This window comes from Xiphias gladius, chromosome 21 (genome assembly GCF_016859285.1).
Source record: "Xiphias gladius isolate SHS-SW01 ecotype Sanya breed wild chromosome 21, ASM1685928v1, whole genome shotgun sequence".
Lineage (NCBI taxonomy): Eukaryota > Metazoa > Chordata > Actinopteri > Istiophoriformes > Xiphiidae > Xiphias > Xiphias gladius.
In genome coordinates this window covers 2,777,146-2,798,013 of record NC_053420.1, presented here as the reverse complement: position 1 = coordinate 2,798,013, position 20,868 = coordinate 2,777,146, and the positions used below count along the sequence as shown (strand labels likewise).

At 41.3% G+C, this 20,868-nt stretch overlaps 2 protein-coding genes across 3 annotated transcripts in view; both read left to right on the top strand.

Moving 5' to 3' along the window:
* Positions 1-1,067: 1,067 nt before the first annotated feature.
* On the top strand, positions 1,068-6,319 carry LOC120783491 (cytochrome c oxidase subunit 6C-1). 2 transcript variants are annotated; one of them, XR_005706343.1, is made up of 4 exons: positions 1,068-1,194; positions 4,605-4,719; positions 5,811-6,012; positions 6,184-6,319. XR_005706343.1 is itself a non-coding variant. In XM_040116554.1 (4 exons), exons 2-3 carry the CDS (start codon positions 4,615-4,617, stop codon positions 5,934-5,936), a joined length of 231 nt encoding a protein of 76 aa, XP_039972488.1. In that variant the 5' UTR covers positions 1,068-1,194; positions 4,605-4,614; the 3' UTR covers positions 5,937-5,943; positions 6,184-6,319. The 2 variants fall into 2 exon arrangements, 1 of the variants encoding a protein (XP_039972488.1); XM_040116554.1 differs by having other exon boundaries at positions 5,811-5,943.
* A 1,343-nt stretch (positions 6,320-7,662) lies between these two features.
* The window catches only part of LOC120806953 (serine/threonine-protein kinase 4-like), a 41,330-nt gene continuing 28,124 nt past the window's right edge, over positions 7,663-20,868 (top strand). Inside the window, exons 1-6 of the mRNA XM_040158521.1 lie at positions 7,663-7,721; positions 15,325-15,405; positions 17,302-17,430; positions 18,935-19,049; positions 19,278-19,442; positions 20,536-20,703. Coding sequence (XP_040014455.1) covers positions 7,678-7,721; positions 15,325-15,405; positions 17,302-17,430; positions 18,935-19,049; positions 19,278-19,442; positions 20,536-20,703 — 702 coding nt within the window. The 5' untranslated portion in view covers positions 7,663-7,677. The remainder of the gene's footprint in view (positions 7,722-15,324; positions 15,406-17,301; positions 17,431-18,934; positions 19,050-19,277; positions 19,443-20,535; positions 20,704-20,868) is intronic.

The following is a 20,868-nucleotide window of genomic DNA, read 5'->3' as shown; positions in this document are numbered from 1 at the left end:
TCTGTGCTTCACTCTTATGAAAATGCACTTTATGGAAGAGAAAATGGTTTAGGACAGATGCAGTGGTCAGTTTAATCTCTGCTCTCAGTGTTACTGTGTATCGTATGTTGTTTTGTATTGAAACTGTTTCAAGATACTGCAAACATTAACAAATTACACCTTTTTTCAGGTTTAAACTTGTTTTTTTGTTTGTTTTTTAATTTTCTATTTACTGCATATTTGTCATAAAGCTTGTCCACTCAACTGTAAACCGTCTGCAGTATTTTGTACAATAAAATATGTTAATAAAACTGGTCTGAGTGGTCACTGCTTCTCCTTCTCTCAGCCATTCACTGATAGAGAAGGCAGAATGGGAACAAAAGAATTATTTCATAAATAATTCACTGTTGGAATTTTGTCTCTTAGAATAAATGTCACTTGTCCACCTTTTTATAATATTTGGTTAATATTAAAGGAACATTTTAATATCTATCACATTTCATAGTTGGAATCATCTCAGTGATGCTTACCATGCTTATTGAAAGTAAATGAATTTTTTATCAGATATATTTTACATAACGTTGAGCCAGTGTGATTTGCCTGAGTAAGATGGAACCACATCACACTAGCCCCATGCATTTGGTCCCACAGCTACAGCACATTACACTTCGTCGTGCAATGAACAGCACCCATATTTTGAAAATCTAGCCATCTGTTCCGGTTTAATTTCTGTTTTCATTCACACTTGGAGAAAAAAAAAACGACGACATAAAGTATCATCCAAGAAGTTTGCTGCGAATACAGATGTTGTGCACACTGGATGTTGTCAGTAAAGGTTCATTGAAACCTTTAAAAGGAAACAGGTCGGGGCGGTGTCGCTCTGCCGCCCTCTGGTGGTCGGGCCGTGTAACTACAGGTTTGGTGTGCAGGTGGCAAACTGCCGCCCAGTCAATAAAATTACATTTACCACCGGAAAAATAAAATCGTATCTTTAATGTGTATTATATGCGAGTGACTCCAGACTCCATCGGAACGGTTTCTAGACGTTATCGCGATGTAGTCTTTCCGTCCGTCGGTCCGTCCGTCCGTCTGTCGTCACCGTGACCTCGCTTCGCTTTCGCAGGACTTGATTAACTTTGTCCGTCCGCGGCTCCAGTAGCAGCTCTTCCGGACAGTGTGCGCTAGCGGTCTGTGTGAAGGTCGTGAGTCCAACCTGTGAGTATTCCCCCAACTGCGCCGATTTGAACCACCTGCGTTGAATTCAGATTGTAACCTAGTAATTTTTCAACTGATTACTGCCTCCCGGATTTGACGGATTTCGTTGAATTTTGTCTCTTTGCTCTGCTTTCGCCGGCTAGTTAGCAGTTAGCTTCATCGAGGTAGCTAACGTTAGCTCATGCTAAGACACGAACCATTTCTCAAACTTTGTCAGATTTACATGTTTCTTTTAATATATTTTCGCTTCATGTCATTTATTAATAAAGTTATGATAATACGAACAGATGAGGCCTTAAAAGTCGCATCTTGATTGTGACTTTGAGCTCATTTGACCCTGCAGCGCAGCTGGTGGCGTTACACTGGGTTTACTTTCTGTTATATTTATATTCGTTTTTATATTAATACTTGGTGGCTCGCCGCTGAAGATCCACGCTGATGTGTTTATTCGTAAGGATTAGCGACCGGCCTCCAGGAACTAACTCATTAGTTATATCGGCCCTTTTAAATATTTTATTTTAAGTTTAAACGCGTGAACGAAGGCAGACATGGATCATTTAACTTCACTATTAAAAATAGAGACACGTAGAAACACACCCGGGGTTAAACGCGACAGTCGGTCGGTCGCACTGACTGTTGTGACCGATTGGTGACCTCCAGGTCCCGCACCGTGATTCAGCAGTTAAGGAGAAGCTTACAACGCTGAAGCAACTCGCTCTGATGTGATAAGATGTCGGGCATTGTAGTTAACGACTTGACAATGTTTGAAACCAACTTTGAAACTTTATTTTGTTCATGAAAGCAAGAAAGGGCGATTTCACCGCCCCCCCAATCGAGACCACATCAGACCAAGTCCAGATTAAAAACCACTCTACTCAGACTTGTCAGATCTGGACTACATCATCGCAGACAAGCAAAAGACTCTTTAAAATATGGATTCAGTTTTGGGAAACCTTTCGTCTATTTGTAAAAACACAAAAAAGGGAGATTTTACTGCCCCCCCCAATCGAGACAGCATGATGGTCTAGATGGCAACAAGGCAGTTTAAAGCATTTAGATAGGACATAAAAACATAGCTAGGTACATAAGTATTTGGACAGTGACACAAGTTTCATACTTTTTCCTCTGTAAACCACCACAGTAGGTTTGAAACGAATCCATCGAGATGTGACTGAAGTGTTGACTTTCAGCTTTAATTCAAGGGGTTTCGCAAAAACATCACATTAACGGTTTAGGAATTACAGACATTTTTATACATAGTGTGTCATTTTCACAGGCTCAAAAGTAATTGGACAGTTTACTGACAGGTGTGGCCTGTCCCCTCGTTATTTCATGACAAATGAAGCAGCTTAAAGGTCTGGAGTTGATTCCAAGTATTAAATTTGCATTTGGCGGCCGTTCATGGGAACTCTCAATATGCGGTCCAAAGACGTGTTGATGCATGTGAAGGAGGCCGTCGTTCGGCTGAAAAAACCAAACGAACCTATCAGACAGATGACAGAAACTTGAAGAGGCCAAATCAACAATCTGGTACATTCTTAAGAAGAAGGAATGAACTGGCGAGCTCAGCAACACCAAAAGACCTGGAAGACCACAGAAGACAACTAAAGTGGATGATCACAGAATTATTTCCTTGGTGAAGAAAAACCCGTCACAATATGTAGCCAAGTCGAGAACACACTCGAGGAGGGAGGTGTATTATTGTCAAAGTCTACAATCAAGAGATGCCTCCATGAGTGTAAATACAGTAACACCCAAGAACAGACCAGATTAGACCTTTCCAGGAAACATCTAAAAAAAAAAAAAAATCCTCCCCAGTTCTGGAAAAGGATCCTTTAGAAAGATGAAACCAAGATGAACTTGTACCAGAATGATGGAAGAGAAGAGTCTGGAGAAGGAAAGGAGCCGGTCATGATCCAAAGCCACCACATCATCTGTCAGATATGGTGGAGGGGTGTTATGGTCTGGGCATGTATGGCTGCCAATGGAACCCAGTCACTGGTGTTTACTGATGCTCTGACTGCTGGTAGAAGGAGCAGGATGAATTCTGAAGGAGACAGTTCTACACTATCTGCTCAGATTCAGCCAAATGCTGCTAAACTGACTGGACGGAGCTTCACAGCACAGATGGATAATGACCCCAAACGTGCTGCGAAAGCAACACAAGACCTATCAAGGCAAAGAAGTGGAATATTCTTCAACGGCCAAGTCAGTCACCTGACCTCAACCCAACTGAGCAGGTTTTCACTTCCTGAAGACAAAACTGAGGGCAGACAGACCCACGGAGGAGCAGCAACTGAAGGCGGCTGCAGTAAAGACCTGGTAAAGCATCTCAAGGGAGGAAACTCAGCATCTGTTCACCTCCATGGTTCCAGACTTCAGGCAGTCGCTGACTGCAAAGCATTTTCATCCAAGTATTAAAAATAATCCTTTTATTTATAATTATGTTGGTTTGTCCAATTACTTTTGAGCCTCTGAAAATGAGGGACTGTGTATAAAAATGTCTGTAATTCCTAAACCGTTAATGTGATATTTTTGTGAAACCCCTTGAATTAAAGCTGAAGGTCTGCACTTCAGTCACATCTTGATGGATTCGTTTCAAACCTACTGTGGTGGTTTACAGAGGAAAAATTATTAAACTTGTCACTGTCCAAATACTTATGTACCTAACTGTACAAAGACAAACACAAGTAGGATTTAAAAGGTGTTAAATATAATAGAAGATAAAAATATGCTAAAATGGAATGAGATGGATTAAACAGAAGAATAAATATGACAGTGCAGCGTGGTGGAGTTTGTTCCAGATATGTGGAGCATAGAAACTGGACGCTGCCGCTCCGTGTTTAGGTTTGACTCTGCAAACGGTAAAAACCTGAGATGTCTGGACGGGTCGTAACGGAGCAGCAGTTGTCCCAGTTTTTTATATTGGCTGCAATAGAAGAAAGAAGAAAACTTTTCTCCATCTATCTTGATAATCAATTATCAAAAAATGTTTAAAACAGTTGGTGCTTCCACATTCTGAAAATGATGAATGTTGCTGCTTTTCTATCATGATGGACTGAATATTTCTGGGTTTTGGTTGGACTAAACCAAAACTAAAACCGTTTTTAGTTGCAGCCCCGTTTTACATTAATGGGCACATTAATAACATGAGACAGGATGAGACGCTGTTGCTTTTATCCTCTGGTGTAAAACTTAGATGTCCGGGTCTAAAAGTGGGACCTCGGGTCTTTCGCAGCTCTTCACCTCCGCTAGCTGTAGTCTGCAAAATGGGAAATCACAAGGGGTGACTGACAGAACTGTGAGAAGGGATAAACTGCACATTTCCTGTGATGTGGAGCAGAAAGGGAGGACAGGAAACTGGTTCAAGGGTGCCGTCTGTGACTACACAGGTCTTCCTCTCCCCGCAGGTGATCCACCATGTCTCTGCCAAAGCCTGTGATGAGGGGGATGCTGGCGAAGCGTCTGAGGTTTCACCTGCCCATCGCTTTCGCCCTGGCTTTTGGCGCTGCCGTAATGTTCAAGGTGAGGGTACGACACACGCCCACACGGCCGCATCCTCAATTCAGATGACACCCAGTAGACCTGACGGTGGGCGCACTCACTTTAACATTTAGTATCAGCATCCGGGCTAATTTGTAGCTCCGCAGACAAATTTCAAACAGTTCAACTCATTTTTGCCGATTGATGTCAGTTTTTAGGGGCTTGTTTTTACATTGTGTTGACAGAATAACCACATGCTGTGTTGTCACTTTTATTTAGTACACATTTATGGTGTAATTCAGTCCACGCATCGGCCCTACAACAAAATCCTGCCTCTGCACAGCCTCTAATGTTGATCAGACGCCGTTAGTGAGGTGGTGATTCAACTCAGGTCATTTTAGGACTCAAGTTAGTGGTTTTACCTCGGATGCCAATATATGGAGAGATGTCTTAATGTTTGTCCGTCCCCCATCTGCGTGTATGAGGCAACGCAATATTAGTACCCGGGCGGAGACAACGCAGCCACAACAACACGCTGCAGCCTCCAATGAGCGTAGAGCTGCATCCACACCTCCGTCGGGAAGAACCGAACACCGCGAGCTTACAAAAGCGGATTTACTGTCAGGCTACTGGAACGCTCTAGGTCATGCACATGTGATTAAGATGTGAACTCAGTGTAAATGAGTAACTGTTCAGTTCTGGTTATTGAGAAAGGGCTGCTCCACTAAAACAATAAAATAAAACTTAAAGTTTTCATTGCAGTTCAGACGTTTTTGTATTTGTCTTAGGAGACGAGCGAGCCCAGTGAAGAGACTGCTCCCATCACACTCGTGTTCGCATCAGTGCACATGCGCGAATTCGCAGCTGATTCGATTTCTTTCTGAGCTAATTTACACGTTTCTCATCTTCGTATGAACTTATCGGCGTCGCGTCCCGCGACCAGTTGTAGATCTCTGAGGGTCCGACAAAACGCAGGAGAACTGGCTACGTCTCGCCTCGCACTGAAACACTCTCGTCTGTTCAGTTCTTCTGTTGGGAAAAATTAGGAGGCGACTGTTTTTAGGGTTTTGATGGATTTTGATTGAAGTTGTGAACAAAACAGATGTTTTTCTTTCCCTTCCTCTTTCTAACAGTACACCGTGACAGAGCCCAGGAAACGGGCCTACGCTGAGTTCTACAAGCAGTACGACTCTGTCAAGGAGTTCAACGCCATGAGGGAAGCCGGCATCTTCGAGAGCGTGCGGCCCTCTGGGGAGTAAACCCACCGTGAGTCTGTCTTTTCTGGGTGGGGTCGGATCAGTGGATCACAGTAACATCTGTGAAGTGAAGTTCAAGGTTATTGTCATTTCAAACATAAAAAGTAAAGAGAGAGAGAGAGAGATTAAACGTAGTTTCTTTGGGAACCGGCGCCATTTATAAAAATACCGAAAATTTTGGGGGAGTTTTGCTGAATATGGAACTGAAACATTGGAGTAATTTTTATGGTTTTGTGTTTTCTTCTTCCAGCTCTCCCCCCCCCCGTCATTCATTCCTGGTCTGAGGATGAAGTTCCTTCTTGCCCCGTTGGATGTTATTTACTGATTTAGATGTGAACTTCGCTATGCTGTTTTGTTCCTCTAAATAAAATACGCTATTAATTTAAGAGTCCTTTCGTCCTTGTCCTGTTCCCACTACGTCACGTGCCCGTTGCGCTTTGCAGGAGTAAATTTTAAATTTCCGAAATAATCCGCAGTTGTGTTTGGATTGTAATCCAGAATTGCTGAAAAAGAAAATGCACGTGTCTATTGGGTATCACTGACAGCCGACTGTTCACCGTTTCATCTGATGTGTAATAGCACCGTCACGTATTACTGTTACTCTTCGTCATCAAACAGAACATTTGGAAGTTTTCGGTTGTGAGAGGAGTGGGACCCACAGACTATTCAAGACAGGTGTCGTGTCCCAATTCCATACAACATCACTAGTATACAATATGTCTTATATAATGGTTTTTAAAAATATAGTATACTATGTTTTTCTACATGGTATAAGAGAAATCAATGTGGTTTACCAGGAAACAGGAAATCAGTCCAAATCAAAAAAAAAAAGGTAGCTATTGAATGAATTCACCAAAAGTGTTGACAGCGTCGCCTTGTCTGGTACGAGATGACTTTTTCAGCACATACTAAGACGGGTTAGCTGTCTCTAAAAGTCTTAAAAACATTGGATTTAGTGTCAAAAACAAAAAGCTCCAGAAGGTTTTAAAAGGTCTTCGGTTTAATCTACAAAGGTCCTGAATATTTCCTCCTCCTCTTGACGTGAGTTCCAGCTATTCGCGCTTGGGAGACGGGAGCCGGGAAGCTCATCGACGCTCATCCAAAGGCACAAAGCTAAAGTCTCGCGTTTAACCGGGCGACTCCGGTTAACACCGCTGAGTGAAACGACACAGAGAGAAAATGACATGTCTGTGACTGCTCTTAATTTTATCAGCCGCCCCCCCAGTGAGAACGCATGAGTCCAAGCCTCCAAACCAGTTTGAAGGACTGGTACAGGGCACACACAGTGGGAGAGTGTCTGTGGCGCCGCCTGTCGCCGCTGTGCGGCACTGCGGCCTGTGTCTGCCCCGCCTTCCTGCCTTCGCTCTTCCTGTTTTTTTTTTTTTTTCCTCTTTCTACTGGATGTCGCGGCGTTTCGCCGAGCGGTTGGAGAAACGGGTTCCGAGTGGTCCGGGATGAACCGGGCGGCGAGGATACGGCAGCTGGGCTGAAGTCTGCGCACCGTGTGACCCTCGTTTTTTCCGAATGGTGAACGGACGCGGTGTTTTTTTTTTTCTTTTTTCTTTTCTCGCGGCAGTGACTGAACGGGGCTAACTGCTGCTAGCTGCTTGCTAGCGCTGGCGGACGGTGTTTTTGCTGGTGGTGTTGAATCGCCGACGAACTCGGGTCAAGTTTTTGACCACAGGCGACCGAGAGGAGTGTCGGTAGACGCGCAGTGGGGAGCGGGGGGGGGGGGGACGACGACATGGAGAACAAGGACAAAGTGCAGATGAGGAATCACCCCCGGAGGTAACGTCGTGATAAGAATAAACACAGGCGGGCTTGAGATGTGTGACATCCTCGTTGACTTTACCCGTGTAGGCTGGGGTCCGGCCGAAGTTAGCGGCTGCCGGACCGAAAATGAGTCCGATAAATACCAAATTACACGGTCACAGTGTGCGAGCGGGTTAGAGAACATTACATCACCGGGTGTCAAAGAAAACCGTTTGGTTACCGGGACCGTAATGTAAAACGAGACGGGCTTACAGAGGCCAGGTTAGGACTCTTTGCCGGAGCAGGAACTTAAACACTTCACCTTATTTCTCCTATTTATCATGTAAAGTACACAAACATGTAACCAAGGGTTTCTAGCAGACTATAAGGTGGTTAGAAGCAGATCTAAGTGTTTATTGATGTATTTTTGTGAATATAACTGATGTAGTCTAAATGCAACAGCAACTGCCATAAACCCTGCTCCATGGAGGTTATAATATAGAGTAGAAAAATGTCATAGAAACACTTGTTTCTAACATAAAACACCGGACGATATAAACATGAGACTAAACAATAAAATCCAGAAAGCCAAAATTTCAACACAAATTAAAATGAGAAACACCCACATCAAAATCTCTAAGTAAAATAAGGATCATTTGATGGCTAAAGTTAAAATGTCATTAAATTTTTTTTTTTTGGTAACATTTAACTTTAAGTTTATTATGAATGATCAGTATCTGAACACGTAATAAAAGGTTTATAATTGACTATAATGTGGTAATGAGCAGATCTAAGTGTTTACTACTGTATTAAAAAATAACAAATGACACTGCAACGATTAGTCGATTCGATCGATTATTCAGTCGACAGAAGATTTATCAGCAATGATTTTTACAGTCAAATAATCATTTTAGTCGTATTTTTAATCAAAATGCCAAAAATCTGCAGGTCCCAGTTTGACAGATGTGAGAAGCTGATGTTTTTCTTTTTCAAACATGGATGTAAACTGAATATCCTCTTGAGTTTTAGACGTCAACTTGGATTGTGGGAAATTAACTGTTTTCTCACATTTTATAGACAAATTTTATGGACAGTAATGAAAATAATTGTTAGTTGCAGCCCTACATTATAGTAAAACTACGTCTTAATGTCTCCACGTCTTATTTTGGTGTCTTGGACTGAATTAACCAAAAAAAGGGAAAAATTCATTATATATAACTCCAGCTCTTGTTGAATTAGGTAAGTGTCTGTATTTTCTCGAGCTGTTGAGTCAGATCCTGAGGATTTGTCACCATCAAAGTCCCGGCGATCCAGTTCAACGCCTTACCCCTATTTGTTGATCTTGGCTTAGCTGCTTCAATCTCGACAGGTTTAGAGTCAGTCAGCTCAGAGCGGATACAGGTTGCAATAATTCCTGATCATTGGGCACGTGTGTTTGGGTTTAAAGCCGTGGCTGTGTCCTCTGGTTTTGACAGAAGAGCTGGCAAGACGCACTGGCTTGTCAGGTGGGTTTATATGCTTCACAGGTGTGAAAGGCATCCGAGACCACCGCACTGGCTTTGTGGCAGAAAAATCCGGGCCACTGGAAAGAGTGATATTTTGGTTAATAACACGGAAATGCTGGACTGTTTCAGATGTAGCGTGAAGTTGTGTACAAAATTTTGGCCCTCCCTGTTCAAACTACAGGTTTTGTTGGTCTTTGAAGTGAAAAGAAGTCAATCCAGCCCCTGCAGGAAACAGTCGTTAAATGAGCCTTTCCTCAAATGTTCATGCTCTGTTTAATTTGTATTGCAAGAACTTAAAAAACAGAAAAAATTTAAACAGTAATTGTGGCATGTTTGGGCAGCCTACTGAGGCAGCATGCCCGCCTTAAGTAACCCTGTGCTTGGGGCTGTGTGGCAACCAGTCTCACAGGAAACACTGAAGGGACAGAGGTAAGAATGGACCCCACTAAATATCGGCAAATTCTGGAGGCAGATGACCTGCAGTCAGTCAGGAAAGTGTAACTGAAAAGAGGAAGGTTTCTACCAGGACAACGATCCAAAGCAGACCACAGAATCCACCATGAGCCACCTCCAGAAAAACACGAGCTGAAGCTTTTGGAACGGCCCCCGCAGCCCCCCTGACCTGACTCTAACCCTTTGTACTGTACTGTAAGTACTGACTTTGTAAGGGTTCACCTCCTCCAGTTACTGTTTATTTTATTTATTTTTTTCAAGTTCATGAAATAAAAGGCAACCGGGAATTTACATTTGAAGAAAGGCTCGCTTTTAATGTCTGTTTGCTGCAGGGTTTTACTTCTTTTCACTTCAGAAATACACAGAATATGAAATTTGCCCAAACGTTACAGCATAAACCTGCATATAATGTAAGTGAGACTTCTATCATCCCAGCACTGAGTGTGTCAGACTGTTCTTCTGTACGTGACTAAATTAGTTGCAATGTCTGTTTCACCTCAACTCCCTTTATTTCAGTCACAAGACTTCAGCTCGGCAAACAACATGATTGAAATCTGGAGATGTTTAGTGCAACACAGGAGCATAAATACAGAATAATGAGTGCTTTGTTGAAATATGTTAATTCCAGTGGTGGAAGAACTACTCCTATATTTTACTTAAGCGAAAGCAGCAATACCACAATTTGAAGTTACAAGTAAAATTCTTACATTAAACATTTTAGAGCTGCTGAATTAATCGATCCATTATTTATAAAACTAGTCATTTATAAAGATAAAATGCCAAGAATTTGCTTGTTCCTAATCCTCCGATGTGAATATCTTCAGTTTTTCTTTCTTTCGTACAATTGCAAGCTGAATATTTTGGGGTTTTGGACTCGTGATTGGACAAAGACATTTTAAGATGTCCCCTTGGGGTCTGAGAAACCGAGAAACCTGACATTTTATAGACCAAACAACTGATCGATTACTCGAGAAAATCATCAGCACATTCATCGATAATAAAAATAATCGTTAGTTGCAGCCCTACGAGATTCGACTAAAGTAAAAGTGTAAAGGTATTGTCAGCAAAATGTACTTAAAGTATCAAAAGTAAAATTAGTCGTTTGGCATAATGGTGTCTTGCTATATTATACTGTCATATATAAATTGATCATAGATTTTTTTGAAATAAAATCTAAACCTGAAAAGTAACTCCAGCTGTTAGATAAATGTAACGGAGTAAAGAGTACAACATCACCTGAAATGTAGTGGAGTAGAAATATATAGTAACATAAAATGGCATAAAAGTACAAGTACCTCAGAACTGTACTACTTGAGAAAATGTACTTAGTTACTTTCTACCACTGGTTAACACTTAGGGTTTACGTTAGTACTTCCAACACTAATCCTAATAATTAGCTGAAACGATTAATTGATTAGTTCTTCGGCAGAAAATCAGGTGGCAACTGTTGTTGTAATGGTTGAATCATTTCAGTCATTTTTGCCGAACATTCGCGGGTTCAAGCTTCTTAAATGTGTGGATTTGCTTCTTCTCTCTGTTATTATGACAGTAAACTGGATATATTTAGGTTTTAAATTATTTATTCAGACACAAGAAGTTGTTTGAAGATGTAACCTTTGGCTCTGGGAAAATATAATCACCACTGTTCATTCATTTCTGGCATTTTGCAGAAAAATTGATTGATAAGATATATGGCTGATCAATTAATAATGAAAGCAGTTGTAGTCGGAGTTTGGGTTTCCCCCGGGAACTTGTTTAGCCGCGGTGGTTAGCCACCCAGGTCCTGACACATTTAATCTCACGATCAATTTATATAGTTAGCCGACAGCCTAAACAGCAGTCACGCTCATTCAACATATGGCCTTTGCTTTGTGAAGAAGCACCGCAGCTTTTTTCCCCTGAAGGTTGAGGTTTTATTTCATACAATTGTATAAATTTTCAATGGTGTTAGCGACGGCAATCTGTGTCTGTTTGTTAAAAGTGTGAGAAACCTGGCTAATTATTCATAGGGCTCAAAGAACACATTTAGTTTGAATGCAGGCAAAACGAATGAAGTGGTTTTTGAAACCATGGAGGTGGGACAAAAAACACTCAGGTGGGCAGATTCAAGAGCTTAGAGCAGGAAACACCTGTCAGAAATCAGTGAAAGGTATTGACAGTAGTGACACTCAGAATAAGAGAAGAAAACTAGAAAAGCAAGCTCGACCCCAATTATTTTGTTTTTTTATGGCCTCTTAATGTGCTATACGGACACGTTGAGAGGGCCGTTAAAAGAGATGCACTTTCTGTTTATTGTTGTACTTAGAAACTGGTTTGTCAGCTCAGTTCGGTCAGTGTGTGTTTTGTGTTTGACAGAAGGAACTGAGTTGTTCCTTTTCTGTCCACTTATCGGCAGGATGCCGGTAAAACGCACTGCTCATTTGTTATCGTGTCCACTCATTCATCCAGCGTTTCCTCATCAAGCTGATGTAAGAGAGGAGTTTTCAGTTCATGTCAGCCCTTTTTGCCCAGGCAACAATGGGTCTCATCAAATTTACAGTACGTCCTCCAGTGAAAACTTCAATCGAATGGCCAAACAGATCTTAACTTAGTTTGGCCGTTTGTTTAGCACGAGCAAGAGCAGCACTTCATTCACTGCATTATTTAGTTTTGTAGAACTTTTGTTTCAACTGTTAGTCTACCTCTGTGTATTTTAGATGTTGAATACCTAATAATTGACTTCGGTCATGTATGAGGAAATCGCCCACGTGGCACCAAATGTCAGTCAACAGCTGCAGCATAGAAATGTCTGTGTAGGCCCATCAAGCTGCTGTCAGTGTCCCGGTCTCCAAAGTTTAAACAGAATGTGGAAAATACAGGCCACTCACACCACTACAGCGTTTTATTTGTTTATTTATTTTAATTTTAGCTTTGTCATCTCTCCGTGTTGAACACCAAAACATGCAAATCTTTAATGGCGTCCTGCGTGTCAGGTCTCTACTCGAATGCCGTTTATTTTTTGTTTTCTTTGGGGTCATCTGGTTACTACTTTGAGTCTTTTTTCAACCTAGTAATTCAATTTTTCCCTAAATTTAAACATTGAGCTTGTTTTGAAGTATGTAGCTGTTCCGCTTGTCCCAGAAGAACAACATTATAAGCAGCAGTTAGCACTGAGTGTAGGAGTCAGATCTGTAGCACTGTGACTGCATTCCTATCAAAAATAGAAGTAGAATAAGAAGAGCAGAGCTGAGGGAAAACATAGGACGTTTTAAATTTAGTAATGTAAATATTTGATGTGTTCGGTACTTTTAGCCACTGCAGATGCACACATGCATTTGCAGAGGTTCACGGAGTCCACGTGAAACGCAGATTATGGGCTGCTACGGTAGCTTAGCATTTCGGCGATCGGCTCCCTGTCCTCTGCGGCTTGCGGGTTGAAGTCGATACACTGGGCAGCTGGGCCTATGGCCGTGCTGGGCTGAGTATAAAACCGGGCCCACGGGGTTTAAAGAAGGTCACAGACCTACTGACCATTCAGCTCAGTTATCAACAGACAAACAAGAGGACTGGTTGCAGTTTGATGACAGTCGTCTCTCAGGGCTTCCCAGGTGATCAAAAATGTAGCTTGAGCAACGTGTGGTGTTGCCTTGTCTTCCTTTTTTATTTAATCGAGCTTTATTGCTTCAGGCAAGCAAATTTCATTAAAAATAACAGTAACAATCAGCACAGGTAATATGCATATGCAAAATTCAAACCAAAATAGAAAAGCACAAAATATTCCTCATATTAGTTTATATCTCATTCCATCAATCTGCTGTTTTCAAGGTTGTGGTATAGGACCAAAGCCTTTTCTTCATCTTACTCAACAGTAAATTGGTCATAGTTTATTTGCCTGAGGGTAACCTGTCACACCTTGTTTTACTGCTACCGTAGTTCCAGCATGGAGACCACTTACCGCGCAGCACTTACTCAGATCTGCTCTTACGTAAACTGTAGAACTGACCTCATAGTGGGTGGTATCTATGTCAAACGAGGTACTTTCTAGTACATATGTTTTGCAATTTCTAGTTCATAGTGCATCTTTCCTTATAAAGCTGGGATATATCGATATAGAGTCGGTATTGTGATGTGAGACCGCAGCACATATTATTGTAAAATCTCGATATATAAATGCAACACTTCTTTTGCAAAACAGCAGATTGCATTCATAAGATAACTCCAAAACTATTTACACAAGAGTTCAAGCTTTCGGCAGACTTTTCAGTTAATTTGCACTATTGAATCCTTTTCCAGTTAACTACACTTCCGTGTACTAATAAGGGTGAGATTTACGGGGTGTCCTGGTAGCTTCAGTGGGCTAAGAAGTGTGTAATCTAATCATTAAAATGTCCCTGGACTGAGTTGTTGGATGTCATAGCGTCTCTCTCTCGTCCCACATTTTCTGTTAGTCAGTAAAAAGGCAAAAATGCACAAAACACGTTTAAAAAAAACGGAAAAAAAATCACATCAATGTATTTCACACACTCCTGGGTTTGATGAAATGTTGTATGAAATTATCAATAGATGCACCCAAAAGTCTTTGTAATACAGGCTTCTGATAGCAAATCGGAGAGTTGATTCACCAGAAATGGGAGCGGAACAGCACTTTTTTCCTCCTGTCTCTGATTTAACGCTGGCTTAATTTGACATTTCCTTCTGTCTTCCTGTAATCAGCCTAAGAATGGCTCGTCAAAGGCCGCATCTAGAACACGTGTGACTCTATTTTTGTCTGAGACTATTTTTGTCTCTTGACTTGTCAAACATCTGGAGAAGTCTTATAGTGCTGCTCACATTTCAAGAGAGAGCAAAAGTTGAAGATGAAGATAAATTAAACATTAGCAGATCCTGACTGTAGATACTAGAAAATAGAAAATAGTTGTTGGTGACAGTTTAGTTCCTTAATAATGTCTAAGATGTATGCATTCTGATTTCAAGCTTCTTCTTCTTTTTTTTTCTTTTTTTTTTTTTGGAGTTTAACTTGTATATTTTCTCTAGGTTGCTGGGGCAATCCATCAAAAAATCAATATATATGCTGCAACGAATGAATTGTTGAACTTTTAGCTGTTAATTTGTGTCACTATGTCTAATTTATGGCTACGTTATTAGTCACTGTTCATCTGTGAATTCTCTACACCCTGAGTTAATATGGATGGATGAATTGCTAAAAGTTCTGTTGGCAGAAAAAAAACGGGGGGATTAAAAAAATAATAACTGATGTCACCCAGATCGGGAACGGTGATAATGAGAGGAAAGACAGAGGGATAGAGCTGAAGCAGTTAGTCAATTAATCGATCAGTGTTTCCAGCTAATTGAGTTTTTTGACAGAAAACGAGGGAGAATTGCTGCTGTTCTGGTTTTTTTTTATCATTGTAAACTAATTATCTTTGGGTTTTATACAGTGGGTCTGACAAAACAAGACATTTGAAACTGTCACCTTGGGACTCTGGAAAACTGGAATAGACATTTTTTACTATTATCTGACATTTTATTGACCAAACGACATAGGGCTTCATTGGCAGATTAATCAGTAATGAAAATAATCCTTAGTTGCAGCACTACACTGAAATAATTACATTAAAGAGTTGCAATTGAACTTTTTGATTTCCGCTCCTCTCTTGTCCATTCTCCACCGCCTACATCCCTCTCTCTATCTGTCATCGCAGACAGCTGAAGAAGCTGAGCGAGGACAATCTCACCAAGCAGCCAGAGGAAGTCTTTGATGTCCTGGAAAAGCTGGGTGAAGGGTGAGTCATTTAGTCGTGCAGTCAGTCAACGCGATCAGACGGCGGCTGACACAGAAACGTTACACACGCCTAATAGTGGGACGGCCTGTGTTTTCGCACATCTGTCTGTCTGCATTTAAATGGGATCTCAGTGTTCGTTTTAATCGACTTTTCTTTCCTCTTTCTCTCTTCGCTGCGTTCTGTTACTCATTCTCTGTCCCTCCTTCTGTCTCTCTCGATCTCTGCCTCATTCCTTCCCCCTTTCTTCGCACGAAGCGCCTCCCTTCTCTGCTGCCTGTCAACATAAACATTGCCTCTTCATATCCTGTGTCTCAACCCACTTCCTGTTCTGAGCCGCTGATTGACGCCCGTGTGGGTGTGTGTGTGTGTGTGCGTGTGCGCGTGTTACCGTCCAGTGAATTTAACTCGTACCCTGTGTGTAGTTTCTCTCTCTGCAGCATAACACAATCGTCAGCCACAATGAGACTCATGCACACACCAGTTTATACCCTTTGAGCACTTGCGCATTTCCTGCCTTGTAGTTAACTTGTGCAGGTGAGAACAAACTCGAGAGACGTATGAAAACGATTTAAAGCCAAGACGTGGGAGAATAATGAGAGCATGATCCAGAGCAGCCTCAGGAAAGGACACCTAACGTGACAGATGTTGACAACCGATGGCCTTTAGTTCCTCACGCGTAAAAAGCCCGATAACAGAATGAACTGAGGGCCGCGGTGTTGGTCGATGGTGGCTCCTCATCCTGATTTAGTTTTATTGTTGTTTTTTTTTAAACAATGTAATTTTTAACCTGAATATAAGACAGGGTTTTCCAACACCTCTTTCTGGACACAAAATGCTTTGAGACTACTCCTGCTGGGAAATAAAACCTGCCCCGAGATACAAACAGCGAGTCCTCAGCTTCTCTGTCAGTTACATCCTCACACACTCTCCCGTCAGACTGTTGAAATGGGCACGACTTTTTCTTGCTCTTCTTTTTCACATCCTCACTGTGACTTCATGTGGAACCGGTGTCTCTTTGGTGTTTGACAGACGATTCGTTCTGCTTCTGCAGTGACGACATCAGGAAACACTTAAGACTCATCAGGAATTTATTTCCTCGAAAATGTGTCACGCAAGCCTTCAGAAACTCCTGCAGGTTAAACTGGACTAACCTAACCCTCCTGGGCCAACTATCTCCAACAGACTCACTATAAACAGACTTTATTAGACTTGCCAGCCTAGCAACATTAGTGCTACAAGCAACCCATATTGCAACACTCTCTGTGGGAGCTGGTGTTCACACTGATAGTCTCTCCATTCAAAAAGCATATCTGCCGTTGCTGTTACATGTAATTGTCTAATGCAAATTTCCAGAAAAAGATTATCATACACCATATTGGTTTTGGTCAGATTTAGTCCAGCTTTAATCAGTTGAAATGTAATAAGATTTAGTGTAGTTTTAGTCAGGCAAGAAGAATCTATAAAACAACAAGGATTTGACGGTAGAACTGTGAAATTAGCTGCTGAGCTGCTGGAGTTAAACATTTAACAGGTGTTACAGCCTTTGGGGACAGTTCCGTTCAGGGATGTGGCCTGTTTTAGTTTAATTTGGTTCACTTGACACACACTTGACCAAATCTCTAGTGACTAGTCCCAGGCTTTTGTCTGATCAGTTACAATAGGATCTTAGGGAAATTTAATTTCTGTTGCTCTTATGTAGGATTTACAGAGAATACAAAGATATTCAGATATTTATTGCTGCTGTCTGACAACAAACAGTAGACAGATTTTACTACAACAGACAAATTTTGCTCAGCAGCAGTTTCACTGTGGTCTGTTTTGGTCAGAGGCTCCCTCACAAGTAATGCAAACCAGTAACACAACATGTTAAACATCTCCCTTTGTGTCTGTGTGCAGGTCGTATGGCTGTGTGTTTAAAGCCAATTATAAAGAGACGGGGGAGATCGTGGCCATCAAACAAGTTCCTGTGGAGTCCGATCTTCAGGAGATCATTAAGGAAATATCCATTATGCAGCAGTGTAACAGGTACTTGCATGCATGGTTGACGTGGAGTCAAGTGTGATTGTAATATTGAAAAAGCCAATAACGGAATCACTAGTGACTCATAAAACTTGCCAGTTCATGTGGTCAGAGTTCTCCCACTCATCTTTTGCAGAGGTGGAATACCCCAGTTGAATTGTAAATGACCCCAAACTTAATTAAAAAAAAAAGAAAAAGTACAAATAAGTCCGCTGCATGAAAGCGGTGGATTCTCCTATATGTTTTTTTTTGTTTTATTTTAAATTATATTACTAAAGTATATGTTTGGTTATATGAAATTTAGGATGCTTTACAGTCACTACTTTTGTCTGGCAGACGCTTTTTGTCCAGATTGACTTGTAAGTGCTTTCAACCTCTGTGGAAACAAGAATCAAAAACAGTCTGTTATCATGGTTTCCTTTTTTGGTTGGGGGGTTTCCCATAAGTTAACACCCTCCACTCCTTCAGACCAAAAGGCTGGATTCACAAAAATTTTTTAGGGGAAACACTGCAACAGTGGTAAATGTACCAAGTCATCACACAGTCATTTGTAATAAAAATGTTTGCTTAGGTTTTTACTCCGTACAACGTGATGCTCCACTTTTATACTCAGAGTATGAGTAATGGTACGATGGCGGATACAGACTGGTGTTTCAGGGTTACAGTTTCACTTTAAAACCAGTTCGATTCTGATTCTGAGTCTTCACCAGCTGCTCGTAGTGACTTTAAAACCAAAAGCTTGAAATAATAAACATGATTCATTTTCTTGTTTGGAGAAATTTCACTCTTTTACATGTGCAGAAATAAAACACAATTGCATCTATTATATCACCAAAAAAAAGGGTAATATGTTAAATATAGTCACCTGTGAGTTTTTTTTCATGGAATATGCCTCTTTTTTTCTATTTCTACTTTTAAAATGCACCCTGCTCCCTCCCGGTGGGAAACTTTGACCATGGTAGAACTACTTTTGGTGTGTTTTGGTCTGTACCAGGCTCAGTCTTTACGCAGCCTTGAAAAATTAGACATTGTTTGAAAGCTCTAAGTCTCCCGATTCTATCTGTATAAAGCATTCTAGGATTCCCAGATAACTGCAGCAGCTGTTTCTCAGTTTGTAGCAGGTTAGCACGCACAGCGGAAAAGGAGCTCCCTACATTTTCGGTAATTTTTGAGTGAAGACGCACGTATAAGACCTAAAAACTTGACACACTTTTCACCACACCCAAGCTTTACTTTAGTAGACATGTTGTCGAGGAGAAAAGGTCCAAAAACCTGAGTAGATTTGTTTGCGATTGCTTGATGGACTGAGACCAGGGTTATGACTGTAATCAAAAGGGTCGAAGACCAGTAACCTTTTCATTTTGGGTGCATCATTTTCAGGCTTGTGCACAAAAGTGGGAGTTTCCGGTAACAGGGTATTGTCCCTGTTGCGCTGCAGTGCAGTCACTACATCCAGAACTAAACTAATGAAAAGTGACTACAGTTTTCTGCGTCATGTCTCTGTCTTCAGTCCCCATGTAGTGCGGTACTATGGCAGCTACTTCAAAAACAGTGACCTGTGGATCGTCATGGAATACTGTGGAGCCGGATCGGTGTCTGATATCATTCGAATACGCAACAAGACGGTAATGTAATACTCAAAAACACAGACACACGCACTTGAATATACACATAGTTTGTATAGAGCACATAGTATGTGTGTGTAAACCACCTGTAGGTTTTTACGTTTTTACGTTCATGTGTCTGCATGTAGTAGCAAAAAGCGGGGAAACAGACACTGAAGTCACATGATTTTGAAAACTTTCTCTTCATCTCTGTGCGTGCGTGTGTGTGTGTGTGTGTGTGTCCTGTAGCTAACGGAAGAAGAGATAGCCGCCATCCTGCAGTCGACTCTGAATGGTCTGGAGTATCTTCACTTCATGAGGAAGATCCACAGAGACATCAAAGCAGGCAACATCCTGCTGAACGCAGAGGGTCAGGCCAAACTGGCCGACTTTGGAGTTGCTGGGCAGCTCACAGTAAGGAAAAAATAAAAATGATGATCACTGTGTGTTCAGACATTCACCTTTTACGCAGCAGACATTTTGACTTGTCATAGTAGGAAAAGGGCAGGTGTTACCAAAAACACTGAAATTTCCCAGACATGACATCATTCATTTTATTACTTAGACCTGTGCTTTTTACTGTGACGTGTCAAAACATCTGTAGTGAAAAAGGCCTGTTATGCCTGATGTGAGAGGACAAATAGGCACTTTTAAAGTTTTTGTGCAGTACTTGTGGGTTTTTCCTTTTTGTTTTTTATATTTTATATTTGTCTTTGTTTTTCTTGTTTTTTTTCCAAAGTATTTATTTATTTATTTTATTGCTGTTTCATGTGTTTTTTGTTTGTTTCCAATTTTGATCAATTTTTTTTAATTATTAGTATTGATATATTGATTATCATCATCATTATTATTTTCTTTCTCTTTTTATAGTTTATTTTATATTTCTTTCTTTTTTTTTTCTTTTCTGGGAAATCCATTTATTTTCGTGGCGCAGGGAGTGGAAGGTACAGGTACAATTGTTTTGTGGTGATTGGCAGTAAAGAGATCTTACCGCTGTCACACATCCTCTGACGACGGCTTCAAGCCAAAATGCTTCAGCAGATTACGTCATTCTTTTTTTTTCTTTCTTTTCTCCTCTGGCGCGCCGCCTTTCTTCCGGACATGTTTTTGGGAAATTCAGACAGGTACATTAAAGTGTTCTGTTAAACCTAATGCCAATGGTGCAGGTACAACTCAGAAACAATAACAATAAAGATAGATACCAGCAATCCAACAGAGGATGAATTGAGAATTATCCCGATCAATCCCCCATAGTACTCTGTGCTCAGTATTGGCCGATACCCAAAGTCTAGGTATAAGCGGAGAAAAGTAGGATCGTGCCATTACGGTACAATGGCTTCTGTAAGACTTCAGAAGTGCAGCAGTGTGTCTGGTCAAGCAACATCCATTAAACAGCTCGCCTTGAACTGTAAAGAAGTTTTCTTTCCTCCCATTGTTGTTCGAAGCTGGTTCACTTCAAGTCATCGTAGGAATAATACTCCCCTCTCTCTCCTCCTCTCTGCCACAGGACACCATGGCGAAGAGAAACACGGTCATCGGCACGCCGTTCTGGATGGCTCCAGAAGTCATACAGGAGATTGGCTACAACTGCGTGGCTGACCTCTGGTCTCTGGGAATAACCGCGATAGAGATGGCTGAGGGGAAGCCGCCCTATGCCGACATACACCCTATGAGGGTGAGGGAGTGTGTTCATTGTCTGTGTCCATGGATGAAAGTGCATGTGTTTGCATTTAAACGTGAGAGATAAAGTGTTTGTTAAGAGGAAGTGCCGCATGTTTGTTTGTGTAAAGATGTTGGAGGGTCAGCTCCTTTTATGAAGACAGAAAGACGGAAGGAATGG